Here is a 12033-nt window from a genome sequence, read left to right as displayed (position 1 = left end):
ACTGTTTTTATTTGCTGTTGCTAAAATTAATTAGCATCTATCACGTACTAGGCACTTGTACTAATCTTTGTACACACATTGTCTCATTTTAACCTTACACTAGCCTTATGGTATATGAACGCCATTGTTAGCCCCATTATACAAATATGAAAACTGAAGGTAGGAGGGATTAAGTGACTTGCCTATAACCTCAAAGCTAACAAGTAATTGAATCCCAGCATGAACCACTATAGTAAGGAGTAGAAGGCGGGGACTTTTAACTAGGAAGCGGGTACAGCAAGAGGTGTTGGGGGCAGAGCCAATTTGGGGCCATGTGGTTTTTAAAAAGGTTTGCAAATGTGTGTGAACCTGGAGAACTTCTGTGTCTCCTGACTTCTCAACCCCAGTTCCTGCCTTCTGGTTTTCTCCACCTGCCCCGTGCGATTTTCGCTGACCCAGGTGGCACCTGCCTGCTGTTTTGGGGGGCTTGGGATGGTTTCAGTCCCCTTGCAAACTTAGCAAAAATTGCAGTCTGTGTCCCAGCTCTGCCTCAGGACACAGCAGCTGAGACTCAGAAATGGGGCTGGATGCCGTCTGGTTTCTACCCAGCCTCAGTTCCCACGTGGGCTCTCTGACCTCATTCCCCCCGTCTCGGTAGCTGGCGATACCAGCTGAAAGTTTCTAGGACACAGCCAGCTGGTCTGTGTGCTGGAGGTGGCAGGTGTGTTCTGGCTTAGATAGGGCAAGTGAGACAGGAATGTGTGTGGTTGGCACGATGCTTAACAAAGAAGGGAGAAAGCCGGCCCTGCAAGACCCAGGGCGGGAATGTTTGTGCAGGGGACAGTGAGAAGCAGGGGAAAGGAAAGAGAGAAGTTAATGAAGAATTGGGCAATATTGGGAAGTGCACCAGGCTCTTGCCCCACATCTGGTGTTCCTCTGAGCTTGCTATGTGGGGACGTGAAGTTGGCTAGCAAGTTTCCTCCTAGAATCAACTCCTCGCTCCCAAAGGGGTCTTGAAGTGAGCGGCCATGCCAGCACGTGCCGGGAAGAAGCACACATCTGAATCACAGCCGTGCATCAATTGGAGACAAAATAAGCCAGAAATCAGGGGACCTAGGACCATCTCTGGAAGACATCTAATTAAAAATTAAGGAAGTGAAAGAGGGCATTTAATTTACAATGACAAGTGTTGGGTCAGTTCGATCACGATAACAAGTGACACGTATGGAGCACTTCATCTGAGCCAGTCTCTGTGCTAAGAGCTAACTGACGTGAATCATCTCACTTATCTCACAACAACCCTCTGAGGCAGGTATTACTATTACCTCTGATTTACAGATGGGGCATGGGAAGCCCTGAGGTTTAAGCGACTCACTCAAATTCTAAACTATTGAGGGGCAGAAGCAATATTTAAATACTGATATTTTCCAAAGCTAAGCTCGCAAGTACATAGCTTCGCTGCTTTACTGCCCACCTGAATTTGGAAATACTGTTAAAAGGGCGACAGAGTGAGGAGGAAGAAAGATCAGCTAATCAGGAGCCCCGATCTTCTCGAAGGCTTGCAGAGTTCTTTTGGCTTGCCTGCAATCTGGGCCGGAATAGTAGCCAGTGGGATTTTCAGTGAGGGGCCTCCCAGGAGTCTGTGGATCTTACCTGCTGGTTTGAAATAATTGCATGCCAGAGAAACCTACAGCCATTTCTCAAGTTTTCTTTTTACACAATAGGCTTGGGAGGGGTTTAGGTGGGCAGGCACAATGAGTCATTTTTTTTACCTTGAGCTGGCACCATGAAGTGTGACTATTGGTTCCACCTTACCATACTGGCTGGATTGGAAAAGCCCGTGGACAGGAAGTTAAACGAACCCTTTCAGAGTTCCAGCTTAACATCAAGTCCTCCAGAAGAGGTGTTTTACGAAATGGTACCCTGTGACAACATGTTATTTATGTCCTCTTAGAGGAGTCCTTTATACTTAGTATTATCCTAGCCTGGATTCATCATAGACTCAAGTTCAGTAATAATACCCATTATACTCTCCAGGAAGGCTACCACCCCTTCTGTGTTGGTAGAATGCCTCATGCACAGCACGGCACAATAAACAGTCAATAATGAGGTTTACTAGGATAATGATGTTCCAAATGCCTTTCATCTGAGGATCTCAAAGTGCTTTGCAAACACTAATTAGTTTTTTTTTTTAATTTTGAAATGAAATTTAATGGGGTGGCGTTGATCAATAAGGGTGCATAGGTTTCAGGTGAACATCTCTCTAGCATTGGAATGGCTGAATGTGTCGCAAACACGAATTAGTTAAGCCCCATGATGGCTCTCTGTTCTTACAATACATTTCCCCATTTTACAGAAATTTCCACTGAGACCCAGCAAACTGAAGCGGCTTGCTCAAAGTCATACAGTAAGCTTGACTTTGAGAATGAGGATGCCTTGCATTGCCTGTAATGCACGTGCATTACATGGCAAATATTTGCTAAGGTGACCTGAGGACGTTGCAAAGATAATTTTCACACTCTCCTGGAGGAAGGTGGATAGTGACTATTATTGACTGTTCACTAGATTAGGTAAACTGAGGCCAAGAGAGCAAGGCTCCTCAGTGAGGATTTGACTAAGGACGCAAGCTGACTCTCAGAAGAGTGTGCAACCCAGACTGTCCTCCGTTCTCTGCACTGGGGGATGCACTACTGCTTTCACACTCACGGGAGAGATAGCTGGGTTGGGGAGTAGAGCAGGTCACAGAATGACAGCCAGGAATGAGTTTGTTCATGTCCCCATTGAGGGAGGCTAAAAGGATGAGATGAGGCACTTCAAGAAAGGTGGGCTCAGAAAATGAAGGAAACGGGTGGATGGGGGTGGCGGCCTGCTCTGTTCTCTTCCATCTTTACCAAATCAGGTCCTGCCAGAGAGCAGCAGCCCTCATCGGCTTGGTTCTGTGCTTCAGCCTCCTGGACAGGACTTGGTCCAGTGGGACTCGGGGGATGGGCCCTCACTGGCACGTTGGTCTGATGTTACAAGTCCCTGTGAAAGAGTTCCAGGGACATGCAGTATCTGAACGGCTGTCTCTTACGTATGGCCAGCTCTCCTCCCCACCAGCCCCTCTGCCAGGAGGGGCCTGGAAGCCTCCAGGGTTCAGACACTTAGTAGCTGTGCATCCACGCACTGCTCCCTTTTCTGAGCAACACAGCCACGTTGCAAAAGACGAAAACAAGAACAAAAACATTCAAAGGCGATAAGGGACTTGGCTCCTCCCAGTTTGGCAACCCGGTCTTAGTGAATAATGATACTCTACCAAGAGGCAAGTCAGACTCTGCAGAGTAGGGGTGGGGAGGTGTTGCTGGGTCTTAGGCATTCAAAGGGAGATTTGCTGGCTGGAGATAGAGCCCATTCTCTGTAAGATTCCCTACAAACAAGGCACATTTGAGAGACGTTTGCTCCCCGACCCCTACCCTGCCTTTCCCCAGCCTGTGGATTCTGACTGATGGCTAGACCTAACAGGGAGCCTTCATGAAGGGCACCAAGCCCTTTCCTGGAATGTGTTTCACACACACAGCACAATGGCAATAAAAAGTCTGTGGCGAAGAGGTCGCACGATGCCCCGCTTCTCCCTGCGCCCATTTTTGAACGTTTCCACACTCCCCTACCGCCCGGGCGGTTGGACGGGCGTGAGCCTAAGGAGGGCTGAGCTCCTGCAAGCCGTCTTTAAGAGAATTGTTCTGAACGGACATCACAAGCCTGTTCCTCTCCCTCGGGAAGGAATCCGGAAGACCCTCCCACCCACTGTACTCTTCGCAGCAGGGAGCCCTGGGGCTCTGCCACCGGCCTTGAAGCTCCCTTTCTAAGCGTGCCAACGACTCCGGCCTCCAGCTAGCCAGGTCCACTCTGGCACCCTGGCTTCTGGGGTGACAGTGCAAATAATCCTGCTGGACTCGCAAGGACCACGTCCTTCTTCTCTCAAAAAGGCTCACCGCCAGGTCAGACAAGGTCCTCAGGCCGTGCCTGCAGAGCGATCCACACTGTCCAAACACCAAAAGCATTACCGGGCGATATCCTCGGTAGCTCTACTGGGTCCGTTTGTGTTTTTATTGCAGCCGCTGATGTGCATTTTATGTGTTTTATTCTTTTTTTTTTTTTTTAAAGAAGTCTCATCCGCTGTACTCGGCCCAGCCTTTCCTATCACTCAGTGCACCCACATGTCCGCTCCACTCCTGCATGACCTTCGGGTGGCAAGCATCCTGATAGCTTTGAGCGGATTGTGAACGAACATCATCATAATAGCACTTTCTGACTGGGGGGGGGGGGGGGGGGGGCGGAGGGTAGGGGGTGGCATGGGGGGGGGCGGATTTGGGTAAAAGCCAAACAAAACCAGACATTTGAAAGTTTCTCAGACATCCCCAAAGCAACAAGCAGTGGGATATGTTAGGTCTCTTTCCCATCCCTCATGCATTTTCCATGCCCTGGGTCGGCCTCAGAACGAAGTGAAAAGACCAAAAGAATATCATCAAGAAGGCTTTCCTTATCCGACCACCTTCTGCACAAGAAACAGGGAAGCTTTGAGAGTTCCAAGAACTCCAGGAAGGATTAGACAGGCTCAGGATCCCACCAGATTTCGGGACAATGCTCACTGCCCACAGAAGCTTATCTGGGGGGGAACCCTGGCAACACGCCTTCTGCACGGTAACTAAAAAGAGAGAGATCCTAACTGTGGCATACACAAATCCAGCCTCCGGGGGACAGGATAGGAACAAACGAGATCTCTCTTACCCCATCCATGTGGATCCTGATATTAGGCACGAGCCGGAAAGGGCTGCACGGCAGACTCCTGGGGTTAGTCCTGCTTCTCCTGGTGTCCTGCGAGGTCAGCACGCCCGGCCGGCGGAGGGAGCCCCCTCGCCCCAGGCTGTGCCCCGAGCCCGAGCGCATACCGTCCAGCAGGCGCACGAGCAGCAGGTTGGCCGGCAGCGCCTCGATGCTGCAGAACACCGGGGTCCTGCATTCGGGGCACCTCAGCTCCTTGTGGGCCTTGAAAATCCTCTGGAGACATGGTTTGCAGAAGGTGTGCTGGCAAGGGAGGACTTTGGCTGTGACATCGAGCTTTTCAAAGCACACGGGGCACTCCAGAAGATCAAGTAACATCAAATCATCCATCTTATTTTAAAACGCCAGTCCAGACCCAGAGGGGCAGAGTCCACATGGTAGGGTCAGCTGAGCCGAGGGCGCCGAGCTGGTCTCTTGAGAGCAGCACAGTTTCTGCCTGTTTGAAGGAGAAAGGAAGAGAGGAAAAAAAAATGTGAGTGCTCTGTGAGAGATGTCCCACCTACATGGAGGCAGTGTCTCATTAGGCAGTTTGCAAGTCCTTGGTGCCAGCACCCAAGTTTCAGATGACTCATTCTGATTCAGTGCTAGCAGGTATGAGACCCGACTCCCGCCTGTTAAAGGATCCGAGCGAGCACTCAGCTCAGTGGCGGCTCATTCACTGCCTCCTCTCTGTGGGCAAGGCAAGAGCAGGGAGACAAAACTGGCCTGTCCGAGTGGCATGCCCGCTCCCTCTCCCAGCCAGGGCACGAAGGGGGTCCTTGACCCCTCCAGAAGGCCAGTCTCAATTCTCAAAGCAAAGTGTTCTTCCCTAGGTCTAAGTTTGTCATCTGCAGCACACACAGATAAGTTGATGTGGATAAGGGCAGATGTAGAAATATTATTGCCTTCGCACTGCATCTCCCCCCTTCGTTTTGTTCAAGCAAGGCACAAGGAAAGCTTCTACTACGGAGCCGTTTTCAAACAGAGGTCATAGCCACAGAGACAATATTCCTCTCCCAAGATCGAGTCAAGCAGCCTGTTTACTTTGGCAATTGTTCTCAGTTTCAACTGAAGCAGAAATTCTGAATTGTGCAAATACCAAGATGGGGCAGAGTATACAGGTGTGCGTGTGCACGTGTATGTGAGTGTGTGTGTGTTCCTGTTACAGAAAGTTTCCTTCTGGATGTCTGAAAAGAAGTCTCCAGTTTCGAAAAGTCTCCCAGGAATAGGTGCAGTGTCCCTGACCAGCCCAGGCGTGGGTGAAGGCAGCAGCCCGGAGGATCGGCAGGGGGGCGGGTGGCCCCACTAGGAAGCAAAGCAGACATGGCACACGGGGATGAGAGATGGCGCCTCGCTTTCCTGAGACAACGCTCCGAAGATGTCAGCGCCGGGGAGGTGCGCGGGGGGGGGGGGGGGGGGGGGGGGGGGCGGCGCCCGGGGGGGGGGCACTGACCTTGAGCTTGTAACCCCGGCTGAGTTCAGCTCAGCGCTGTCCTCTGGATCCTCTGCTCGGCTGTCCAACTTGCCTCCTTTTCCCCCAGAGCCAAGCCGCTGCTTTGAAAACTTTAACAACTCGACTTACTCATTTCAAGGGATCGCCTTACCAGCCCCGTTAACCCTTTCACCGCTGGGCGGCCACAGCGGGTTTTGAGTTCGCTTTCTGCTACTGATCCTTCCTTTATGTAACTGAGTGGATTTCTGGGAAAAGGTGATAAAGCGGCGAAATACAAATCAGCCTCGAAGGCCAGGTATTTACAGTTTATATTTTCGCCTTTCTCCACTTCTCTCCTATCCAAGAAGTTGAAATGCATTCATATAATTATACACAGGCGAAGGTGACTGTATTTATTTTAAACCTTTATAAGGATTCCTTGAAAAGGTCAAATGTATTAATGGTAGCTATGACAACAAAGATAAACTGGCTACCTAATCTAAAAAGTACGCTCCTTAAAAATCAGAGTCAATCCTTGAACTTAGAGATTTGAGAGAGACTTTAGTGATCTTATTGTTCAATTTCTTTAAATTAAAAAAAAGTGTTATGATAGTATTTACACATCCTTGAAAAAAAATCAAAGCATAAAAAGGGCTTTAAAAAAATAAAAAGCAATGGTCCCAGCTCTCTCCTGCCCCCCGCCCACTGGAGACTTCATAGCTCCTAATAATGCTTATACTTCTATTTCTTGATTTAACAGTAATGTATTTCATGTAAAATTACAAAGGCATTTAATAAAGTAGATAATAGTAATATCATTTAAAACCGGAGTAGCCCTTATCTGTGACAAGCACTGCTCTAAATATTTCACCTGTATTAACTCATTTCTTCCTTTTAATGACCCGCTGATACACTCCTCTCTCCTTTACCCTCATTTTACAAAGGAGGGAAGTGAGACACAGAGATTAAAGAACTCATCCCAGGAGTCACTGCACCACTAGCAGGAAGCAGGGGGTCGGTGCTCCTAACCACCATGTCACATGGTGATACAGCTTTAAGGGGAGGAGAGATGTTTGAAGGGAGATACACCTTCTCTGGTTATGGCAGGAAGCACAAGATAATGACCCAAATTGACCAATTAACTTCTTCTGCAGATGAGGAAGCTGTGCTCAGAGAGATCAAAAGGTTCCTTGAAGTTGTCCAGCAAGTTAAGGGCAGAACTGGGGGACTAGAAGCTGGTGCTACTTTTCACTGGACTTTTTCTCTCAACATAAGATGGCATAGCTTTTTTTTTTTTTTTTTTAATAAGAATAGGAGTTTACTGGTCTTTTTTAATGTTTATTTTATTGATTTTAGAGAGAGGAAGGGAGAGAACAGGAGAGAGACAAGAATATCTGTTCCTGTGTGTGCCCTGACCGGGGATCGAACTGGCAACCTTGGCACTTTGGGACGATGTGCTAACAGCAGAGCTATCCAGCCAAGGCGAGGATGGCATATCTTTATTATGCGGAAAGCACTTAGACACAGCTCCTTGGGCACATCTTAAGAGGGGAACAAGAGGTCTGAGAACAGATTGTGGTGGTTCACATTTTTCAAAGTTCTTCCATATCAGATCTAAAAAAAACATGCCTGAAGCTCAAGACAGGGGAGGGCTTTAGGACGGAGCCAATTAGAGGCCTAATTTGGATATGACTTAATTTTACAGACCATTTTCAATCCTCTCTTTATTTTATTTTATTATTATTTTTAAAATTTTATTCATTTTAGGGAGAGGTGGGGGGGACGATGAAGAGCAGGAAGCATCAACTCCCAGATGTATCTTGACCAGATAAGCCCAGGGTTTTGAACCGGCGACCTCAGCGTTCCAGGTCGATGCTTTATCTCTTTTTTTCAAAATCTCCCTTTTATGGAGTTTTTTTTTTTTTTTTTTTGAGCTTCCACAACATCACTTCCCATTCTGTTGCCTGTCTCTTTCACTTTTATAGATTCCATGCTCACTGGGAAGCCTCTTGTCTGAGGCCCTTTGCTGTCCCTTACTGCTTCTCTTTCTGGAAACTCTGCCCTCTGTGAGCTGTCCTGCGGCCCCTCACCCTCTGTGAGGTCGGCTCCAGTGCCTGAAATCCTGCTGTGGGGGTGGGCAACGCTCTCCTTCCTTTCCTCTCTTGTTCTTTAACACGCTACCTTAGATGCCCAAGCCCATGCACATACATGCTTGCATAAGGACAAATGCACACGTAATCTTAACAGCAACATGTATGGAGCACATACTATATGCCACAGACCAGTGCCAAGACTTTAAACAGATTACCTCTAAATCCTCCCTACCACCCTGTACAATAAGCGCTGTAACTTTCCTAGGGTTACAAAGATTGCGATCTGAACCCAGGTTGGTCTAATTCCAGGGCTTGTGTTTCTTCCCATTATGGCTTCCCATGTTATAAAGTCAGGTATATATCATAAGCATATCCATATACCTTTGCTGTATAAATCCACACACATTTATACAGATGTCCATATTGCATATACCAACTGATCCCTGGGTCAGCTCAAAACAGTAATGAAGTCAAAGGAACTTGGGCTACTTTGACTCTTTTTTTTTAGGGGGTGGTGGCAGACAGGGACAGACAGATTGGAAGGGAGAGAGATGAGAAACATCAAGTCATAGTTATGGCACTTTAGTTGTTCATTGATTACTTTCTCATATGTGCCTTGACCATGGGGCTGGCTCCAGCTGAGCCAGTGACCCCTTGCTCAAGCCAGCAACCATGAGGTTATACCTATGATCCCATGCTCAAGCTGGTGAACCCGCGCTCAAGCTGGCAACCTCGGGGTTTCAAACGTAGGTCCTCAGCATTCCAGGCTGATGCTCTATCCACTGCACCACCAACTGACAGGCTGACTGTTACTCTCTGTAACCTGCCCAGTCTAATGGCCCCACCATGCCCTAACTGATCAGTGGTCTCAAAAAGCTTCAAACCCTCCCATCCCTGAGAAAACACTAAAAAGTCCAGTTCTGTCCCAAGAAAGCAGGACAGATCCAGTGGGCTGCTCTGTGCTGGCGTATTTGGCCACTGATGGAAGATGCAGCACAACAGAATTGTGACGGTAGAAACTTAGGAGCTAGTGGAGGACAAAGACAGTTTACACTGACCAGGAGTGGTCTTTCAGCCCCTCTCAAATCACACCTTGTAGGTGGTCCCCAACACCACCCACATATGAGGTTAGTCTTGGTGGAAACTTGAGGAGAAATTTTCTTTTGAAGCTTCTGCAGAAGGAGGAGAGTTTTAAATGGGGATTTTATCCTGGCTTACCCAAATGCTACCTTGGCGTCAAATCAGATGAACACCTAGTCCTCAAACACAAACAGAAAGGTGACTTATGCATGCCTTCCCAGACTCCAGTGTCAGCCCCCACCCCACTGCTCCCATGAGACCAACACTCCTGTTTACATTTATACTGTTACGTGGTGATTATACGCTGTACTTAAAAAATAAAATACCCGTGTGACATTTATGAGCTTCTACTGCTTGTATTTACAAGTATATCTTGGTTTATGTAAAAAAAAAAAAAAAGAAGAAGCAAATCTGATTATATTGTTCTCCTGTTCAAAACTTTTCAGTAGCTTCCCATTGACCACAGGATAAGATCTGAATCCTTTTTCTCATCTAACAAGCCTGACATGATCTGGCTCCGGCCCACCTCTCCTGCCTTGACTTACCCAATGTCCCCCCCACCACTCCCCCACTCCAGTCCCACTGGCTTGCTCTTTACTCAGGACAGTTTCAATTTTTCTGCCATGGGGTATTTGTTTATGCTCTTCTTTCTCTGTGTGATGTACTTTCTAGTTCTACTAGTCCTCCTGCTCTCTTCCCAGTCACTCCCCTCACCCCGCCTTTGTACCCCCTTCTCTGTAAGTTTAATGCTTAAATGCCACTTCCTCAGGGAAGACTTCCTTGATTCTCATGACTAGAAAGTTAATCATCTTTCCCTTCTCTTTCATAATAGTCATCACAATTGTAATTTGGTAATTAACCTATAATAATTTATTTAATGCCCAATTCCTCCCAAATAGACTGTAGGGTCCAAGAGACCAAGGCACTTAGGTGTCGTGTCACCACCCTATCCCTCATATCTGACACAGCGACTGGCATGTGGTTGAAGCTTAATAAATAATTTTGAATTGGTTTATAAATAAATAAATTCTTTTTTTTCTTTTCTTTTCTTTATTTATTTTTACAGAGACAGAGAGAGAGTCAGAGAGAGGGATAGACAGGGACAGGCAGACAGAAACGGAGAGACGAGAAGCATCAATCATTAGTTTCTTGTTGCGCATTGCAACACCTTAGTTGTCCATTGATTGCTTTCTCATATGTGCCCTGACCGTGGGCCTTCAGCAGACCAAGTGACCCCTTGCTTAAGCCAGCGACCTTGGGTCTAAGCTGGTGAGCTTTGCTCAAACCAGATGAGCCCGTGCTCAAGCTGGTGACCTCGGGGTCTCAAACCTGGGTCCTCGGCATCCCAGTCCAATGCTCTGTCCTCTGCGCCACCGCCTGGTCAGGCAAAAATAAATAAATTCTTAAAAAATCGTGTCTGGGCAGATGTACATCTGTAAATGAAAAACCAGTTTCATTTGCTGCAATTTGAAGGCAAAAGCAATTGCACATTTAATTAAAACAATAGAACATCACTGGAATTTGGTTAAATGCTCTTGCCTGCCTAGATCTGAATGTGAGGCCTGAGCAATTTGCTAGAAAGGGAGGATTAGCAAATGTTAGAGGGGCTTTCAAGACTAGTGCTAGGCTGAGGCTTTCTCCCTGACAGAAGCAGGGGAGTGTGAAGGGGCAATGAGTAACTTTCTCACTGTGTGCTGCCATGTTCTTCATTGTGTGCTGGGCCCCCCCAGCCTGTGGGCCACTGCTCTGGTGTATCATAGGATCATGGGTGACTGTGAAGAGCCAAAGGGAGGGAAGAACCTATCCACTTCCTGCCCCATGAATGGTGGCTCACCACCTCTGCATCTGCTGAGAGATTCTTGCTTACATGTCTTCCTCTTGATTTTCAATAAAAGACAGTAGTCTAAGAACTGTGGTTGTATTCCTTCCTCTACAGAAGACTAGGAGAGAGTTCTTAAGGCAGCTGTGTGAGAGGAAAAAGTAGAAGAGCAAGAATGTATCTTACCATTGTTGCAGCATTGTTTACAATAGCCAAGATCTGGAAACAGCCCAAGTGTCCATAAGTGGACGAGTGGATTAAAAAGCTATGGTACATACAGTGTGTCCGTAAAGTCATGGTGCACTTTTGACTGGTCACAGGAAAGCAACAAAAGACGATAGAAATGTGAAATCTGCACCAAATAAAAGGAAAACTCTCCCAGTTTCATACCTATTCAGTGCAGTTCAATGTGGGCTCACGCACAGATTTTTTAGGGCTCCTTAGGTAGCTATCCTGTATAGCTTCTACAGACTCGTCACTGACTGATGTCCTACCAGAACGGGGTTTCTCCACCAAACTGCCAGTTTCCTTCAACTGCTTATCCCACTGAGTAATGTTATTCCTATGTGGTGGCACTTCGTTATACATACGTCGATATTCATGTTGCACTTTAGTCATGGATTCGAATTTAGCAAGCCACAGAACACACTGAACTTTCCTCTGTACTATCCACATGTCCGTGGGCTGCTCCACTGTATACACCAGCGGTTCTCAATCTGTGGGTCGCGACCCCGGTGGGGGTTGAACTACCAAAACACAGGGGTCGCCTAAAGCCATCAGAAAATACATATTTATTATACAATACATTTTTAAATAAAATATGTATTTCC

The 12033-nt window shown here is 47.3% G+C and overlaps 2 protein-coding genes across 2 annotated transcripts in view; one reads left to right on the top strand and one right to left on the bottom strand.

Moving 5' to 3' along the window:
- SH3RF2 (SH3 domain containing ring finger 2) overlaps positions 1–6336 on the bottom strand; it is a 121979-nt gene extending 115643 nt beyond the window's left edge. The window contains exons 1-2 of the mRNA XM_066341697.1: positions 6233–6336; positions 4747–5236 (exon numbers count right to left, since the gene is read on the bottom strand). Of these exons, the coding sequence (XP_066197794.1) occupies positions 4747–5130 (384 nt within the window). The 5' untranslated portion in view covers positions 5131–5236; positions 6233–6336. The remainder of the gene's footprint in view (positions 1–4746; positions 5237–6232) is intronic.
- A 137-nt stretch (positions 6337–6473) lies between these two features.
- GRXCR2 (glutaredoxin and cysteine rich domain containing 2) overlaps positions 6474–12033 on the top strand; it is a 72943-nt gene continuing 67383 nt past the window's right edge. The window contains exon 1 of the mRNA XM_066341698.1: positions 6474–6527. The gene's annotated coding sequence lies outside the window, so the exon portion shown is untranslated. The remainder of the gene's footprint in view (positions 6528–12033) is intronic.

Source organism: Saccopteryx leptura, chromosome 6 (assembly GCF_036850995.1).
Source record: "Saccopteryx leptura isolate mSacLep1 chromosome 6, mSacLep1_pri_phased_curated, whole genome shotgun sequence".
Lineage (NCBI taxonomy): Eukaryota > Metazoa > Chordata > Mammalia > Chiroptera > Emballonuridae > Saccopteryx > Saccopteryx leptura.
Note: the sequence above shows the minus strand (reverse complement) of the source record. Positions and strands in the feature narration are given on the sequence as shown.